The sequence below is a fragment of the Bactrocera oleae genome, chromosome 2, assembly GCF_042242935.1.
Source record: "Bactrocera oleae isolate idBacOlea1 chromosome 2, idBacOlea1, whole genome shotgun sequence".
NCBI classification, from domain to species: Eukaryota; Metazoa; Arthropoda; class Insecta; order Diptera; family Tephritidae; genus Bactrocera; species Bactrocera oleae.
In genome coordinates, this window is record NC_091536.1 from 13,883,119 (window position 1) to 13,903,465 (window position 20,347).

The 20,347-nt window shown below is 35.2% G+C and overlaps 1 protein-coding gene across 3 annotated transcripts in view; it reads left to right on the forward strand.

Annotated features, from left to right (window-relative positions):
- The window catches only part of LOC106619405 (diacylglycerol kinase eta), a 69,629-nt gene that overhangs the window by 38,542 nt on the left and 10,740 nt on the right, over positions 1-20,347 (forward strand). Inside the window, exons 3-9 of one of the 3 annotated variants that reach the window (XM_036378122.2) lie at positions 13,486-14,337; positions 14,704-15,269; positions 15,330-16,260; positions 16,354-16,509; positions 17,139-17,576; positions 18,076-18,432; positions 18,505-18,789. In XM_036378122.2, the coding sequence (XP_036234015.2) occupies positions 13,537-14,337; positions 14,704-15,269; positions 15,330-16,260; positions 16,354-16,509; positions 17,139-17,576; positions 18,076-18,432; positions 18,505-18,789 (3,534 nt within the window). In that variant the 5' untranslated portion in view covers positions 13,486-13,536. Of the gene's footprint in view, positions 1-13,485; positions 14,338-14,703; positions 15,270-15,329; positions 16,261-16,353; positions 16,510-17,138; positions 17,577-18,075; positions 18,790-20,347 lie in introns of all 3 variants that reach the window. The other 2 variants (XM_036378121.2, XM_036378123.2) reach the window with 2 other exon arrangements.

Sequence of the window (20,347 nt, forward strand, 5' to 3'; positions counted from 1 at the left end):
AAACATAAATAATTACCATCCAAATTTTCCATTTTCCCATTTAATAAAAAAACAAAAGGGCCAATTTATTTTGTGAGCGTTCCAATAATTTAATTGGTTTTAGTTGTATCCACAGAAGAGTCGCATGAATATTTAATAATGCGCGCCCAACAATGCGAAACGTAAGTCGGCAAGCTAAGTTAAGTAGTCCGCAAACTAAACGAACAAATAATAGCATAGAAAAGGGCAAAAAACAAATAAAGCGAAAACCAAACAAAGAAAAGTGTCAACAATTACGCGATAGGCAACAATCAGCGCCAATTCCCTGTAATCGATTTTACTCGAGCTCAAAGCAAAAATAAAACACCCTGCACCAGAGTACACCACAGGCAGAATGAAAACAAGCCGCAAAAAATACAAAAATATGGAAAAAATGTTAAGCTCGGCTGCACCGTAGCTACAATATAATACCCTTCACTGGTGCATTTCTTCTAACATAAAATTTTCTAAAATGATTTTATCTTAATTTCGAGCAATCAGTTTGTATGTATGTAATATTTACGAAGATTGTAGCATTGTCTTTGACCATATTTAATGCCCAATTTCTTGAAGCTATCTTTTCAAATAAAAAAGTTTTCATACAAGGCTTTGATTTCGATCCATAGATTTGTATGGCAGACAACATATAAAAATGACGTGTTCATATTTCAGGTTCAGATTGTTATCTAAAAAAATGGAAGATTAATTCCCATATATGCAGACGGAATGAAAGTCGAACATGACTAAAACGGCTCTGCTAATCAAGCTGATCATTTATATATTTATACTTTATATTGTCTCCACTGTTTCCTATAGCGACTCTGCAACGTTTCGTTCTGTGTGTTACTGGGTTTACTTCGGCGTAAGATGCCCTGTTCAGGGAATAGAAATATGGCTGTGTGTGTGAGAGTATAAAAGTTGTAAAAATGCTTGATTTCATTGGCGATTGATTTTGCCAATGCATGAGACTACAATGAAGGCCATTAGTGTCGCGTGCTCAACACCGCTCACTCAATTCGCAGTAAATCTATCGCAATGTTAACACTTGTTGCAAATTGTTGGAAAATTCATTCAATGGAAATGAATTTGAATCAAGTGAAATTAATGAAATTGCTCACACCTGTACATGTCAGAAACTACATATAAACAAGTAGTGCGTCGGAAAAAAGTGCAGTTTGAATAAACTTGATTAAATTAACACTCGCTATGCAGTTGCTAGGAAACTTAAGTTTAATATGAAATTCAGCTCGCTAAATGTGTAATTATATAACTTTTTCTACAATCACAAATAATTGATAATGCCCCTCGCAGCTTTTTTTGCGGAATTCATTTTGTAGCTTCACTGACAGCGACCTCGTAATTTCGTTAATCCAAAACCTATAAAGTTTCAAAAATTATAGTACAAAAATGTAATTAAGTACAGATCCATCGAAGTATGAATGGGTAGTTGTGGTTAAATTTTTTTTAAAAAGTGATTATCCCCCGCCTCATATAAGGTTCAAATTATATTTGTTACAAGCTGCTAAGGCTAAATATACCTCACTTACTTTTTTGGCTCCTAACTCCTCATATGAGTACATTGTGAAAATTGGCGAAACCAAATAATTTAAAGATTATCCGGTTGACGTTATACCATATATATGTTATGTCAATTATGTTAATGACATTCAGAGAGCGTCTTTCTATAAAAATTTTATTAATTTTTGCAGAAAAAGTATATAATCGGGTCAATACTTTTCCTAGCACTCATACATTAAATATAATGATTACCGACTTTCCACTTGACTTTAAACAGTTAACCTAGGTCAATATGGGCAATACTTAAAGGTTTTCTTAACCACTTTTTTTAAGTGTTTTCTCATTCACTAGCAAAATATAACGGTTAAATTTCTTTGAATAATTAATATTGAAAGCTGTTGGAATATTTGTTAATATAAAGCTTTGCCAACGCCTAAAAAATATGCCAGTTACAGTCTTCTTTGCTGCTTTGTTGTCGTTTTTTCGCGGTAGAAATTTTGTAAATATAAAGTTTGATTCCTTTCGAATAACATCACTACTGACCTTACTCTCTTCCCCTTTGCAACAAATTTTAATGTAGAATAGGAGTAGATGCATCCTTTAAAATTTGTACAGTTTTTTTTATGGAGACTAGAATATTGCTACTAATATATATTGACAGCAAAAAATATGCAACATATATAGCTACAATTCACATATCTAATAAAATATAAAACATGATCATACCGCAAAAAGTTTACACGAGCATGGAATAATTATGGCATAACATAATTAAGGCCTGGTTGTGGTTGAACTTTGTACTCGCTTTGTGCGTGCTGTCATGGTAAAACTTTTGCTAAACATTTGCATTACAAGTATATTGTATAACTACAGTTTAGTGCGTAAAACGAGAATAAAACGAATCAAAACTTGCGTACTCTTAGAAAAAAGTTTTAATTAATTTACTAGCATACACAAACACAACATATATACCTACCTACATACATACAAGCATAGATATTTTTTAATGCATTAACTTCAACTTTATATTTATTTATATCCAAATTATAACAATAAATGTCACCGGCATAAATAATTACTTTTAGCCACGAGTATTTACAACTCAATATAGACTTTACTTTTCTATGTCAAAAGCATGAATATGTAAAGCTAAAAGATATTAAAGCTTCATATGTATGCACAAGTATATACCTACATTTGGGTGTCCGTTAGTTCCCAAGTTTATTGTGTTCTTGCAAACGCCGCCTCAAGTTTTAGTTTTTGTCCTAAAAACAAATAACCAGCATAAGCAAGCTCTTTATTTTTAATTTACACAGTGCTTAAATTATATTCCTTTTCAAATCTGTATATAACATGGAATTTTTTGATATTTTGCACTAAGCAAGTCAATTCACAAGAAAAAGTGATATTCTAATACACAATTTTGTAATAGAATATGCAATTACACAAAATATGTTATATATTGTAATATATTTTGTAAAATTATAGGCTTATTTGTTTTGCAGATAAAAACTTTATTGCAAAAGATTAAAAAATCCTATGTAAGGTAAATGGGAAAAGTAAAATGATTTTGCCACCAATTAAATTGAGAATAAAGTGCTTGTTTACATTTGATCCTTCTTTACGACATAAACTTAAACTTTAGGGGGCATTTGCAAAAAAAAAGAAAAAACAGAAAACATGTTAGCTTCCGAAGCTATAATACCCTTCACAAATACAAAGATTCCTCACAAGAACTCGAATTTGGTCGGTCAGTTTGTATAGATGCCATATGCTATAACAACTCGGTGTGAACAATTTCTTGAGAGAATACACCGTTGCCTTTTATAATAACCCATGCCAAATTTCGTGAAGATATCTCGTCAAATGAAAAAGTTTTGTATACAAGCACTTAATTCCGATCGTTGAGTTGGTATGACAGCTGCATGCTATAGTGGTCCGATATCGGCGGTTCCGACAAATGAGCAGCTTCTTGGGAAGAAAAGGATGTGTGCGAAATTTCAAATCGACATCTCTAAAAGTAAGGGACATACAACAGGCATAGCGAAAACGACTCAGCTCGTCAAGCTAATCATTTAGGTACGTCGGTGACCGACGTTTTCTTCTGGGTGTTACAAACTTCTTGGCAAACTTAATATACCCTGTTCAGGGTATCAAAAAGACTACTTGAAAAATAACAGCCACTCTAATATACACATATAGGACATCAATTAATTTTATTGTTGCCAGGTAAGTGAGCAAATTATATAAAGCTACTGCTTTGAAATTTCAATAAAGATATTAAGTACTGAAAAAAGTTTAAATAAGTTAAATAACACACTCTTTATTTCCGTAGTTCTCTTTACACTTTTTACTTTAAAAGCAGAATTTAGAAGCATATTTAGCAGGCAGTTGGCAGAAGAACTTTGAAATAACGATTCTACTTAATGCCTGAATTATGCAGGAGCGCAAAAAGTATTAAAATAATGTTATGGATAACATACACTTAAATATTCAATAATAATATGCAAACAAAAATGTATTGATACCCTGTTTGGCGAGTATATTACTTATACGGCGCGTGCAGCACATTCAAATCGGCGGGCGGCTTACACAGTGGCAACGTTTAAGTGCTTATACTGAACACCACAACACATATAAGATAAAATTTCGTTATGTGCATTTCAAAAGACAGCATATAAATTAAAAATATTCAATAAACAGATGACCTCTTTGTTGCTAAACATATATGATTTTAAGGAGCAAAAATGGATTCATTTGGTCAATTTCTTAACTACTGACTTATGTTACAGTTATAAAGTCATTTCTATTATAAAACCAGTTTTTTTTTTTAGTTTAATAATAATTGCTGATTTTTACAAGAAGAGAAGATTTTCCATAAAAACAGCAAGGCCTTTAATTTAGGCAAATTTTGGAATAAAGTCACTAAAAGTATATAAAATAAATACTAAATAAAATATTCCCAAATTTTAAGAAAGCTTTCGAAAGGTGCGTGGAAGTTCTTTAATTAAAAAAAAAATTGGACTAGAGGTAACGACGAACGGAAAACTAAACACTAAGCAAAGGTTAACGAAATGTATGTGAACTTTAAAATATTTCCACTTATCGAAAATTTTACAAGTTGCGTAAGATACTGCGAAAGGTGTGTAGTATACAATATTTAAACTGTATTTCAATTTTACGGATTTCAAATCAGCCAATTCGCTTTTGTTTATAAATTAAAAATATTAGGCATTTTGTTTTTGTTAGTCAGACATTATTTTTCATTATTTAATTAATTATATACGAAAATTGCTATCGACGCTGCTAGTATTTGGATAAAGAATACAGAATAGAAATTTATATTTTAATTTTTATATATCAAACACGGTACACAAAGTATTGATTTCATCTCATGAATGCTTTTCAGAATGTTTCGGATGAAAATATAATATGTTCTTAGGTATATATGTACAATATACACACACACACCGTCATAATGAAAAAATTCTTCTAATTTTAAGCTGACCGCCAGAACAGTCAAAGACTAAAAGCCAACAGAATCATGTGCAGTGAGTTGTGAAGAGTGTTGTGAACAGTGTTGAGAGCGACCACAATGATGCCCTAATAACATTTGTGGTTTTTCATTGATGAGCAAAACTCAACCACCAGCTTTAGCCATTAACCATTAGCAGCTTGTTCTTTCATCTAGATTCAAATATGTAATAAATAGTGTGTACTTACATATAAATCAGAAGGAAACTTAAATTCACAACAGTTTGCTTAAATTTAGGAAATCAGTTAATGACAGTCATTTACTTAGGCCACTTTTTGTTCATAACATCGGTAAAAGGAGCTTATAGATGTAATTATAGAGTCCGAGAAACTGAACACATTAAGGGTCCCAGAGAGCGACATTAGGAAATCCTCTCTCACTTCGACTGCATCGCTGATAATTTGATCACTACGCCGCGGAACTTACCGCTAGCGGCATATTTTCAGTACACATACTTCACGGATGGATTCGAAAATCAAAGAGAGAGTATCTCAAACAACTATGTTCTCAGACTGCCAGACCACTCAGGAGTCTTTCAAGCAGAAGTGGCAGCTATCAAGGTAGCAGTGAGATCAAAGCTAGTCAAGGAGTGTATGACCTTACTAGTAGTAGCATGAAGCTACTTTCACATCAAACTTGTCTGGGTACCAGGCCACAGTGAAATCACGGAAATTATAAAGCCGATGTGCTTACAAGAAAATGCACCCTTACCCAAATACCATCAGGATGGGAACAAGCACGGCTTTAGGTGCAACCGATGTTACGGGTTTTTCGTTTTTTTCAAGATTTCAAACAGCAGTTGGCAATTAATAGACAATAACAACGATGACAGAGTGATAATAATCACTTGTGAATGTGTCAACTATAAACTTTAAATTGAATCTTACAGTTTTTCTTGATTGTTTGCCTTCACACTTTTTGAAACAAACGACTTCATTTTCTGCTGCCACGGACAACTTCCGCATGTGGCGATACACGCACAAAATACTTAACTATGTACACAGGCGTATGCCATGCAGACAGCCTTCCATTTGGGTGACGGCGTAGCCGCTCTTACAAAGGGTGAGCCATAATGCATATGTAGATATGTTTACTTGTGTGCCCTCAAATACGGCAGTGGAAATTTGATTGGCATAAAATGTGGAGGAAATTCAGTGAGCGGTTCGAAGAAAACGAGTATATGGAATGTATAGTATGCAAATGCATTATGCATTATGGTGGTTATAACTTGTAAGAATTAAAAAAAATATATATATACCTATATATATATACATTCATTTTAAGATAATTCTAAATGTTAGAAAAATATAGTATTCCGATAAATATTTGGGCTTATTAAATCTTAAATTTCAATAGATTTTATGCTTTTATTTGTTAGTTTGGATTTGCTACCACTTAGTTTGCTCTATTTCGGATCATTTCAAAGAGATAAATTAGTTTATTTTTGTCGATCTCAGATTTCTTAACAACCGACTGCTTATAACAATTAATATACCTCCTTGCACAGTTTGTTGGCAATTGAAGTAGTTTAGTAATTTTTTCTCTGAAATTTTAGAAAATTAAGTTTGTCTTTAGTCAGGCGATTATAAACTTCTCAACTTCCCTATGTGTGACGGGTTCAGCAAAATATGTATTAAGAGGAACATCTTTCGACACCGAATTGCAAAAAAATAATCTATAATACCATTTACAAATTTTAGAGTTTTCTTACGAGAGCTTGATTTTGATTGGCCAATTTGTATGGCAGCTATATGCTATAGTGGTCCGATATCAACGGTTTCGACAAATTAACAGCTTCTTGGGGAGGAAAGGACTAAAACTGAATTACAAAAAGTGAGGGGCAAGTTCCCATGTATACAAACAGACGGACAGATAGACGGATATGACTAAATCGACATAGCTCATCATGCTGATTATATATATATATATATATTTTTTTTTTTTATGGGGTTTCCGATGTTCTTCTGGTTGTTATAAACTTCGCCGCGAACTTGTTATACGCTATTCAGTGTATAAAAATATTTCCATTTGTCGAAGAAAGTGCACTTTCACCATGAAAATGCATCAGCTAATACCTCCGCTGTCAACAAGGCATTCAAGTAATTTGATTGTATTAAGAAGCCAGCTTCTGCTTCATATACCGTATTCTACATATTGGCTCCGTGAGACTTATTGTTGCTTTCAAATAGTATAATTTATTTTTGAGACGGGTTAAAGCAATTATACTATCGGTAGGTCAAATCTATCAAACAAGAATGAACTTGATTGAGAAATAAAAAAAATACTTTTCCCAAATTTGTATTTTGTTAAACCGCCCTCATAATATTTTGCTCATTACTCTGCATATTCGAATGTTTTCACGAGAGATTTGACTTTGACATAAACTACTTAAGATTGTTTATTCAACTTCGTTGACGTCAATCAGCAAAGTTTTGCAAAGGAAATCCTACTCGGTTTGCACAAAGAAAGAAAGTAGTGAAACTTTAAAATGCGGAAATGAGATTGAAGTGCAGAGAATGGCCTTGTGTTACAAGTTAAATGGAAATACAAAAACAAGGTAATTTGTTTGAATGTAACTCTAAGTTCGTACGGAAATCATATTGCATTAAAAGTTTAAGTGGCAACGCTTGTAGTTGTTGTAAGAAAATACGATTTAAGTTAACCGATTCAGAAGCTGAATAATTCAGTTTAAAGTTTTTGGAAAAATAACACAGTCAGGCCCATCTTTAATTGAAGGCGAGAAAAAAATATTAAATATTTCAAATCGAACAAGTTTTCAAATCGGACCGAACTTAATGTTTTGAAAGGCTGAAAGTAGCAATTGCTAATTATAGTTCATTACAGGTATGATGATTTGAAAATACGCGCCTCTTCTGCTTCATTAGAACTAGCCGGTATTGGTCCATTCTATCAACTATGTTGAAGTAGTCCTAAAGTCTGCGCAAGGATCAATTCTCGGCTCAGACCACTAGAATAATAGTTAAAACGGTATATTAAGCATCGAAATGCCTCACGATACTTACTTAATTGGCTATGCAAACAAAATCGCCGCGATAATCACTGCCCCAGAAAATGAAGATGCTCGCAGAAAATTGAACCGGGTGATGGTCAAAACACAAATGTGGTTTGACCTGCAAGATCTTAAATTTGCCAGTAAAAAAGACTGAGTTGGTACTGCTAAGCATATTCCGACTATTTTACACTTGAGAGCAACAGAAGAGACCCTAAAAGGACAAAAGGTTGTCAACTACCTGGGTGTAAAATTAGACTCCAGATTTACCGTCCGGGCACAAATCCAACACTCTGCGTAAAATGCGTCTAAAATGAATTTTCAACTTAGCAGGTTGATGACCAACATCGGTGTTCCGGCAAAGAGGAAAACTTTGATGTCGACCACACTGAATGTCTTGCTCTATGGCGCAGATTTATGCGTAGACTCATTGAGATAGAATAACCGACGTAAAGCCCTAGAAAAAATGTTTGGCACAACTGCTCTAAGGGTAGTATTGGCATATCAAGCAGTTTCGGGCGAAGCTGTATCGGTAATAAGCGGAAGCACGCCCAGCGACAAATATCACGGCTACAAAAGAGAATATATACAAGTAAGAAAGCTAAGTTCGGATGTAACCGAATTCATGCAACTTGCAAGAATCAAAGCCGGGGAAATATCTTCAGGTTTTGGTAATATTTAAAAATGTTACGAAAGAGTTCATTTTCAATTTTCAACAAAATGGTGAATGAATAAAAATAAAATTTGGTATCATATTGACGTATTTGGCTCACTTAGTTTTATTACTAAATTTGACCTTCCGTCAGCAAAAATCATATTAATAATAATATGAAATATATGTGATATAAACTCAACCGAAGAGGTTAATATTTTAATATATTGAGTTGATGTGAAAAACGTTAACCAATAGATCCGTATTCATTATATTAGGGCTATTAATATAATTTTTTAATATTATAGAAAACGTGTTCACTCAATTTTGTTAAAGTATCACAAATTCACAATCCCAAGTCGAAAATTATTTTATAAAATTATTTTTTAGGCTGAGTAATGGAAGGGCTGATTACATTAATTTTTGACATTGCTTAGGTATATGTACTTGAGAACTCAAAGTTAGCCGGACGTTTCAAAGTCAATGTCTTGAGTATCAATTAAATGGAAGCTAAGGCAAATTTCACTTCATGCTAATAGAAAACTATGCTCTCTGAATTTTTTTAAAATAACTCCCAAATTGACTGATATATGTAGTATAAAGGCAAGTAAGTTCAAAAATCTTTATATTAGGTATTTGGGGGCTAAGAGAAGTATTGACCCGGTTCAAACCATTTTTGACATAAGGGTATATTATTATCATAGAAACATTTTTCCTGAATTTCAAAAGTATACCCGATATATTTGGCAAAAAATCAGTCATAGGGCCTGGAGTCCACATATTCGAATGTGGGAGCTTGAAGAGTTCCGATTTTGACGATTATTAGACCAGAGATGGCATACCTCAAATGCACTATTTTTGTAAAGTTTCATAGAAGTATATTATTAAGTGCTCGATTTACATACTGGAAAGTGAAAGAATCAGATAGAATTTTAATTTTGTTATGTGGGAAGTAGGCGTGGTTGTGGTTCGATTTCGTACTGCGTCATAGGAATGTTAGAGTAATGCTACCTACCGAATTTATTCGAGCAGGTTTCATGATGTAGGTTTTCACCCATCGTCCATTTTCACATTGACGATAAGGTTTATAATAATATCTATATACAATGTGACATGCCCAAGAGCCCTCTTGCATATAAAACTATAATGTAGTTGACGCTGAACACACGGTTTTCAAATACATATGCTGGCAAATAGAGCGAAAGAGTTTGCACACTATGGTTGGCTACCTGAATACAGACGACATTATAGCTGTCATGCTTTAAAACGAGAAAAACTGGAAAAATGTGAGGAATTACCAAAAAAACGTTTTACTGTTAAAATTGCGACACGTGGAAGCTGGTAATGACATGTAAGTTTTTCGACGAGAAATATGGAACGCCACTCTGAAAAAATACGAAAATGGTCGCAGGGTGAGCGACATCTCACTAGAGGAGAGTTTCTAGTGACCTGCAAGTGGCACATACCATTGCTCTGACGACACAATGATGATGCGGAAGGCATTCTACCACTCGAAAAAAATTCTATATTTGTCACCATTTCACCTTTTCGGTTGCCTACGTCTAGCTCGGAATTAAATACCAGATAAACGACCGTCGATGAACTGGATTGTTTTCCACTTGGCTTAAAGCCTTTCAAAGTGAACAACTAACTTACTAAAAATAAATATTTTTCCCTCCGACTAAAGTTCACCATAAATATTTGCTTACTGAGACATCGCTTTAAAATTATTACCTAAAGGATTGTGCACTTAAAATTTTCTTTACCTTAAACTTAATTAATTTCAGTGGCAATATTCTATAAGCGATCAAAAAGCAATATTGCGCACATGTTTCTATGGAGTGTGTACATATTGTAGGGGTACACCTATACCTACGTGGGCGTATGATTGTGAAACTTGCAGTGGATTTACCTTTGACCGCAAAATTGGTTTCAAAGGCAGAACAACTTGAACTGTGCTACATGTTGTATCATCGATCAGATGTGTATGTGTGTGTTATTCGTTTTGCCATTAAAATTTCTTATTGAACTTGAGGTTATATGCAACTTGCGCATCAAAGTGCAATGGCGTTGGTGGTTTACAGTTACGCAAACTGTTTTGCGCTATTGCTATGATTTTATTCGTAGCATGTACTTGTAGTTTGACGTAAACTATGGAAACAGGTTTTATTAATATACAAGTATTATGAGAGAGTATCATAGCTGCTTCGGTTCTTAGTATGAAGCTATGCTAACGACTGACGTTGGCCTTTCAATGACGTTGATGGAGATGCAAATGGATAAAATTGTACTTCGATTTAACAAACCGCCTTTGCTAGCAATATATCGGAGATATTAAATAACAATATTATATTGTTATTATTGAGCCTTGGCATATTGAAGATGCCATGCTTGTTACCCGCGTTACCAGTATAATATCAAATAGAAATTTTATCTAAAGGATATGAGGTGTAGGTGCATTTTTTATGGCATAAAACTGTATATTCTGATTTTGAACGGTCAGTATGTATGGTAGCTATAAGCTGTAGTTGTCCGATCTAATCTATTTCTTCGAAGATTTTAGCGTTATCTCGCCATATACAAGCTTTATATAAGCTTTCGCGAATTTGGTGAAGAAACCTTGACAAGTAAAATAGTTTTCGCTACAAGGACTTGAATTTGATCGTCTGTTTCATGATAATCTTCGGAAAAAGTTTCAGATCGGATCACTAGTATCATACATAGTATAACTGCCATACAAACTGACCGATCAAAATCAAGTACTTATATAGAATATTTTTTATTACAAAAGGATATTATAGTATAGGTGTAACCGAAGTTAACGTTTCTTCTTGTTATTATTTAGCTTATTGCCAAAAAAAAATTTAATATTGATCCACTTGTTTCAAATTAATTTTCCCTTGCTTGTTTAGAGAACGTCTATTCAATTTTATTTGTCAGTAAAAATACATGTAATATTGCATAATTAACAGCCTTCGCACATCAAAATAGATTGCAGAATAATAATGCATCAAGCTAATATTTCATATTAATTCTAACTCTTACTCTTCAACTAAATTTTATTGACTGTGCCAAAACACTCAAATCTAGATAGACTTGCGTCAAATTAATAATACCTTGCTTGTTGCGATAACTTTCATACAATGTCTTCTGTCAGTCAACTTCAACTATCAATAACGCATGTATTGCTGCACATCGGTTACAAAATTGACAGATTTCTCATAACAAAATCGAGTGCAGAGCTCTACTGCAACAAGTTAATAAATGTAAGGATTATATGCACGTCTAAAATGCTGCACTACTCACATATACTAATTATACCAATTTCGATATAATCAAGAGATTTATGCGCTCTTTACTTTATATACATACATAGATATGTATTTGGTGCACAAATACAGGTTAGTTGAAAAGTTACTAGCTCGAAATTCAATATAATCTGCCTTAACTTTAATTCACTTTTTCTAATGATCCTCCGTTTGCCGCTTTAACTCCGTGTAAAATATGAAGTCCTCGTTCGTCTGAGATTCCTATGGTATTAGCAATTTCACGCTTAGCCAAACTTGGATCTTCACTAATAATATTATGAACTTGCTCAATAATTTCTGGTGTGGTTGCGGCTTTTGGTCGTCCGCCACGGTAATCATCTTCAAGCCTATAACGACCACGTTGAAATTCACCAGCCCAAAAGTCAACGGTGCGTTTTGAAAGTGAATACTCGTTGTAGACTTATACTAATTGTTTAAGAATTTCCTTTGATTTTTAAACCTCCAAAACCCCCAAAATAAAGAATGTAATCACTGCTCGATATTCAATTGTTTCCATATTAAAAAAATACTCTGACACGTCAACTTCAAATGGCTTGTAAACAAAAAATTAATTGACAGAATAACATGTAACTTTGCATGAATTCTCACGACAGATGTACCAACTTGGGAAAAAAATTGGAGTTCTTTTTCTCGGTGAAAGCTAGCTACTTTTCAACCAACCTGTATATTACTTGAACAGTTATTGAAGTCAGTCAGCCATTCTAGTGCACATGACTGTCACTCAAGGACATTTATTACTTAATAAAGATATACTAATTATATAATAAGAAGTTAGTATTGGTAATTGGACACTGAAGTCTCCTGGAATGCAGCTAATTAAATTTGTACGTCAATATTGTTGGCGCTGTTACTATAAGATCGGCTAAAATTACAATTATGTAATAAACACTCAAAGCTCAAAACTTAATTAGTTGCCAACATAGGTAAGCTTTAATTATGTAGACAAGGCCAATTAACTAATTGTAATGTTTGTAGCCTTACAACTTCCCTGGGGAGAAAGTTGTCTAAGGTAGTAAAAACGTCCAAAACTGGTGACAAATAAGTGAAATAATACTATACTTATGAAATTATATATATGCCAATGTTGCTAACAGAAGCGATTCTAAAAACATAATTTTCGTAAAGAAAATTATTTTCTATATCATAGATTAGTATATATAGTAGTTCAAAATTGATTTCTGCCGCTTTGACAACCGTTTACCTAAGTAGTTTTTAAAGAACGTACTCGAACTATGTTCTGACAACCATCATGCAGTTTGTCGAATTATATTACATATAATATATTTCCAGAGAAAAATGAGTTCAAGCAAATTCCATTTAAATATATTCTACTACCAAGTAACCGTAATTAAATATAATCCACTTATTTTTTGACCTTTTAATTACTTTTTCCACTAACCTAGAGTCCGATTTTCTCTTTCAGGTAATCACCGCCACACGTTCCCTTGTGCTTTGTGCCGAATCTCGCCGCGAAATGGAAGACTGGCTGACCTCGCTTAAATCCGCCTCAATACCGGCGCGTGCGCGTGGCGATAGTTTTTTTATTGAGCAACATGATTTATTCTCCAATCAACATCACTGGTATGCGACTTCGCACGCTCGTCCCACCTTCTGCAATGTATGTCGCGATATACTCTCCGGCGTTACTTCGCATGGCCTCTCTTGTGAGGTATGCAAGTGCAAAGTGCATAAACGTTGTGCTGCCAAAGCTATTGCCAATTGTAAATGGACTACATTGGCCACTGTTGGCAAGGATATTATTGAGGATCGTGATGGTAGTATTATAATGCCACATCAATGGATGGAGGGTAATTTACCGGTATCATCGACGTGCTCGGTTTGTAAGAAGACTTGCGGTTCTGTGTTGCGTTTGCAAGATTGGCGTTGTTTATGGTGTCGCGAAACCGTACATATTGCTTGCCGACCACAAATTTTAGTCGCTTGTCCACTAGGACCGGCGAAGTTATCAGTTGTGCCGCCTACTTGTGTGCATTCGATTGGAAATGATGACTCTTGGGATGTAGAGAGTCCGAAGGGTAATTTTTCACCGCTGTTGGTTTTCGTCAATTCGAAATCAGGTGACAATCAGGGTGTGAAGTTTTTGCGACGCTTCAAGCAGTTATTAAATCCTGCTCAAGTGTTCGATCTCATATCCACCGGTCCCAGTTTGGGTTTGCGTCTTTTCAAACATTTTGAAATATTTCGAATCTTAGTTTGCTCCGGTGACGGTTCTGTGGGTTGGGTGCTCAGCGAGATTGATCGTTTTGGTATGCATGTAAGTATTTTAGAATAATCTATATTCACAAGTTTTAGTCAGTTATGAAATTATAGTTATATAGCCTATTACATATATAACGCTTTCTTGCTTATCTTCCCAGCTGAAAATATTACAAGTTAATACCCAACTTGTTAAAAGCGGTGTAATCCGTATTCGTGTCGAGCAAATATTTATAGATAATACATTTTGTTATAATATTACGTTTGACAAACAAATTCATTTATTTGCTATCATTCTTATGGTATCCCCGACCTTTAGCAATACTTTTTTGTGAAAGGTTTTAAATTTTTTATTTTTTAGATTTATGCTAACATAAATCGTGCAAATATTTATACTATATCAGTCAAAATCTCTTTTCTACAGAAACAATGTCAAGTAGCAGTATTGCCTCTTGGTACCGGCAACGATTTGGCGCGTGTTTTGGGCTGGGGTTCCTCATGTGATGATGATGCACATCTGCCGCAAATACTCGAACGTTATGAATCTGCTAGTACCAAAATGTTAGATCGCTGGAGCATTATGGTCTTCGAAAAAGCTGTCGCCGTTCAACCTAAAACGCCGAAAATGTCATTGTCGAGCACACAAGAAGCACTACTTACTGGTATGGTAACGTCGGCTAATTTAAATTTGCGTAACATTGTCGAGACCGATGATACGGAAACACTTATTGCTGCCACCAAAACACTCTGCGAAACGCTCGATGAACTAATGATGCAGATCTCTGAAAGTCGTAAGGATGACGAACAGTTATTTGTAAAATGTGACATACTGCGTGAGAAGTTAGGCATGTTGTTGGAAGCTTTGCGTGAAGAAGAGACCGGTGCACACGCCGGTGACGACCTGTTAACGACAATCAGTAGTATTATATCAAAGAGTGCAGCCGCATCTCCAATTGCTTCCGCAACACCGTCGACATCAGCTTCACTGCTGTAAGTTGTTAAGATCTATGAAATATATGTAAAAAGATATCATTCTAATTATTTTTATAGTAATCCAAACATATCAATTGAGAAGGACGAGAAGGATGAAATTAATACAAGTGAGCGTCGTAATAGTCGCTCCTTGCAATCTACCGAACGCGAATCGCTGCAATGTCGGGCTAACAGTGTTAAACGTGCCATGTACAATGTCATCGAACACTCGGAACCTGGTCGACCCAAGCGTTATCAGCGCAAGCTATCCATAACGCCATTCGAAGCATTAAAACTACCAACCAATGCTTCGGGTGAATCAACACCATGCTCTTCGCCAATACCAATAATACCGCCAATAAATATAATATCACCCACTATGGAAACCTCTCACTTAACGTGCATATCACCACTACCAGATACACGTCGTGATTCAGTCGACGATAATTTCTTCAATTCCATTAGTATACCAGTACCGCGTCAATTTGCCGATAGTCGTCGTAGTTCGGGGGTACCCGAAGTAATACAAGAGATAGAAGAAAATGGGCAAGGAGGAAGTAGTGAGATTGTTTATCGTGTCGGTAGATTATCACTAAGTGGTGGTGCAAATATTGATGATTTCGGCAATCCTTTACCCATAGTTGGTGACAATACTGATGTAAATTCACCGTCCGAACGTAAAGTCGACTTTCTGAGTGTGCCGATGTTAACAAGCGAACAGATTGTAGATCCGCTTTCAGACTATCGTCCAATAGAGGTATTCGAACGCAACTACTACATGAGTCGTGAGTTAGATAAAGAAAAGAAACTCAAGCATAGCATGTATACAGATAGTGAGTGCAACAATGGAGACGACAAGAAGGTGCAAACAATACCCGAAAAGTCTAAGGAGTTACGTTTTAATGACGAAGTATGCCAGTTGCAGGTACCCAACGTAGTTATATCCCCTAAAGCCCCAAATGTATACTCAAGCGAAACTATAACCATCATTGATACAGATGTGGCCACTGTACGTACTGTATGGTTAATGTTTTATGTCAAAATGTTAATGTACACACAGTAATCATTATATAACTTAATTATTTTTTTTTACTTTGTTTAGGAGTTATCCTCTTCAGATGAATTACCAGGTGGCGAGGCAAGTGATGTGTTGTCAGCTATTGGTGATGAGGAATGTAGCTTAACCTCTGAGATATTTGATAAGCAACAAGAAAATCAAGAACTTGGGCGTCCTCTGCAGTTAGGAGACATAATACAGGTACATTATAAGCAGGTTCCTCTAAGAAACGGGCAAAAGGATAATGAACTTCGAAACTTAGTTAAAATGTTATTAGAACTGCCAAATAAGCCTTACAAATAAGCAGCTGAAACCATTTCACCTGTCTAAAGCTTTTTTTTATACCCCGAGCAGGGTGTATTAAGTTTCCCATAAAGTTTGTAACACCCAGAAGGAAACGTCGGAGTCATCATAAAGTATCAGCTTAAAAAATTTAGTCGTTTTAGCCATGTCTGTCTGTCCGTCTGTACATATGCGAATTGCACCCTCAGTTTTTAAGATACCGATCTGAAATTTTACACACATTATTTTCTTCTCAAGAAGCTGCTCATTTACTGGAACCACCGCTATCGGACCACTAAAGTATATCGCCGCCGTACAAACTGAAGGCTGGAATTCAAGACCTTGTAAGAACAACTTTTTTATTTTAAGAAATATTTTCAAAAGCAATGATACAATCTCCGAGAAAAGCCGGATCGGACTAGTATATCAAAATCCTTGGGAAGGGTATTGTAGCTACAACCGGTGTTAACGCTTTTTCCTGTTTTTTTTATAAATATAGTTTCTAGTTAAATGAATCAAGCATAAATTATTTGTGTACTTGTCCACAGAATCTCGATGCAAACTCCTTCACACACATCGATTCGCCGGAAACGAGTGATGAGACGGAAGTCGTGCCAGGCGAATCGTTTATGGATGATATTAGTTCGGTACTGGGTAATGATATAGCATGCGCACTACAGGACAATACCATAACCGATGACACACCAACTCTATGCTCGGACAATCAAGCACCGCCATTAAAATCCATACGCAAAAAATCGCTCAGCATGGGCGGCCATCGTGGCATACGACGTAACTCATCTCCGCCACGCCGCGCACAATTGGCACGCATGGACAGCGATGAGAATCCGCAACAATTCGGTTTCGAGAATATTGTTTTCGAAATCGACAATCGTTGCGATGATCAGAAGATTCGTGAGCCGCCAAGATATTGCAGTTTGGCACAGTTTGTCGAGGGTAATGACATAGCACGCCAAAGCTTCAAGGTGAGTTAGTTTTCCAACTTTTTCCACAACATACCACGTTGTGTTGTATGTATGTGTGTAGCGTAAGAAAAGTTAGCGGCTTATATTAGAAAGTTTGGTGCAAGTGCACTTGTACGTTGTTGTTGTTGTTGTTGATGTTGATGTTGACGGTGTATGTGTAAAAATGCTAAAACCACAACTTTGCTGCTTTTTCGTTTTTTCATATTTATTTTAATGCTGCCTTTTCATAAACTACATATGTATATATACATATATATATATGTATTTGTATATATATACTCGTGCTTTTTCCGCAAAAACCAAACTAACATCCGTCCCATATGCACTACAACAACATGTATATGATGAATTGCTTGCATTTCTCTTGATAACGACCTTCATCGTACGACAAACATTTCCCACGGACTATCCGGCGAACTCATTCGAAACGTATGCGCACTCATTAACGGTTTTTTTAATTTGGCCATACGTTTGGATAACAATCTTCGACTTCACAAAGCGCCCGAAAAAGCGTTCGTCTCTACGTCAACCGACGTCTGACATACTTATTTCACAACAACAACTTTCCATTGATGCATCTTCGACAACAACATGTGCCACAAATGTGAACGGTCAACATACTGAGGATGAATTGACCACAAAAATGGCAATAAAGATCGAAGTATGCGACATCGAGACCCATGTACAAGTGGATAGTGGAGACAGTATGGAACCGTCAACGTCTTATGACCAAAATGAGCCGAATATAGCCACAATGCCGCACAGCACATTGAACAACCAATCAACAATAACAACAGCAACAACTCTTGGCTCAGCAATGAGCACATCGCCGAAAAAATCCGGACACGGACAAGATGTAAAGCGCATTACTTTTGATGAGTCCTGTAAGAAAGAATCCTTTGATGATGTAAATCCAAACTATCCGCAGATAAGTGTAGTTGTGCGCCCACCAACCCCATTACGTGGAGACGCTATCAAACCGATGAATGCAGCGTCGGCAGCCAATCTACTGTCGGCCCGTATGCTGCCGATGGAGTTGAGGCGACATTCAAGTCATGCAACAACCAGTCTAACGGAGCGAGAACATGCTGAGAAGGATCGTCGACATTCGGGTGTCAACCCAAATTTGTTAAGTTTAGATCCGGAACATACGAAATTCTTAAGCTCTTCACCGGCAGCAAGTCGACGCATCAGCTGTGGCAGTCTCTTCAAGGTAAGTTCTGTTAGCGAATATCTTATTCTGTGCATATGATTACACATATATATAGTGGGTGGGTGAGAGTAAAAGGGAGAGAATGAGATTAAATGAGAGGAAACTGCAGGAGAAGTTTTATGTTGAAGGTCAGTGCAGTAGTTAGCAAACTTTAAGCTTATGTATGTATTTTACATAAACTATTTAATAATATTAACTTTGTTTTGTTAGGCTCTGCTTAGGTTTACACACACTTTTATAAATGATTTCTCTTAATTTATATATACATATATATTTCATCAAAATTTTCGATTACTAAATTTAAAAAAAAAATACAAATTTTAGCGAAAAGAATTGGTATGTATTTCAAAATTTCTTATAACCGTTAAATTATACATACATACACACATGCATACATATTTGGAAAAACGTATGCTGTAAATTTCTAACAAAACTCTGCTTAAGTTCAAAACATTAAGTTCTTCCCATTAAGTTAACTACACAAAAACACAACTTCTATACAACAATAATTTTATTTACACACTAATATAAACATTAAAATCTTTCCAAAATATAAACATCATAATCTTAACTTTTCTCATCACATTAAACTTCAATTTTAAATGTATATTCATACATACATACGCGGTTATAGAAGAAGCATTCGAAAAAATGCCTCTCTGAGCGCGCTTACGGATTGTTGGGTTTGCGTTTCTTTGTGGTCGCTGAGCCGGATATACGTTTGGCCACTTTGGCTCTTATAAGACCGCTGATACCGTTGGTAAGCATTCCAAACTCAACCTGCTAACAAATTCTTAATGACCAGTCTATATACCCGTCAATCCAAATGTTTATGGAACCCTGTTAGGAAATGTGAATCTCCCGTTTTTGTGTCGACTGTTGCTGAGAAAATTGTACTCCGATTTTATTTATTCTATGGTGGAACCCTTGAGATCCAAAAATATATTTTAGTATTAACGAAAATTCATGTGTTCCGATACATACAAGTGATGAAATGGACATCTATAAACCTAGATCGAGAAAATAAAAATTAAACTTAAAGCCATTTAGAAAATTTCCGAATAAATTTTGTCTCAGTTTTTGAAGTATTTCCAAACTTTGCATAGCTTCAGTGCGAAGTCCTTATTCAATTTTTGACTCATTTGTAATATTTTCAAAATTTTTGCCGTTCATATCTTTGAAATTTTATTATATTCTCAGCCATCTTTTTGACTTTTCATACCGCATATTTTTCGCTCTCCTGCACTACTTTGAAGCAATAATTTTGTTCGGTTTCCTGCCAAGTCTGTAGTGTTTTCATTTCACATTGTGAACCTTTTCTTGAGTTCTCAAAGCTTCCCTTTCATTGATAAAAAATAGGTGATTTGGTTCTGCATACTTGAAATTTTGAAAAGAGTTCATCGAGTTCTCACGCCGATTAATAGGTCAAATTCTTTACAATAATTTTTTCCGTCCCGTCACATACTTGGTTAATAGTAACTATGAACTTTACTAAGTGGGAAACTTCATCAATGTGAGGTCGATGGACCCGTTTCTAAAATATTGAGATACATTAATT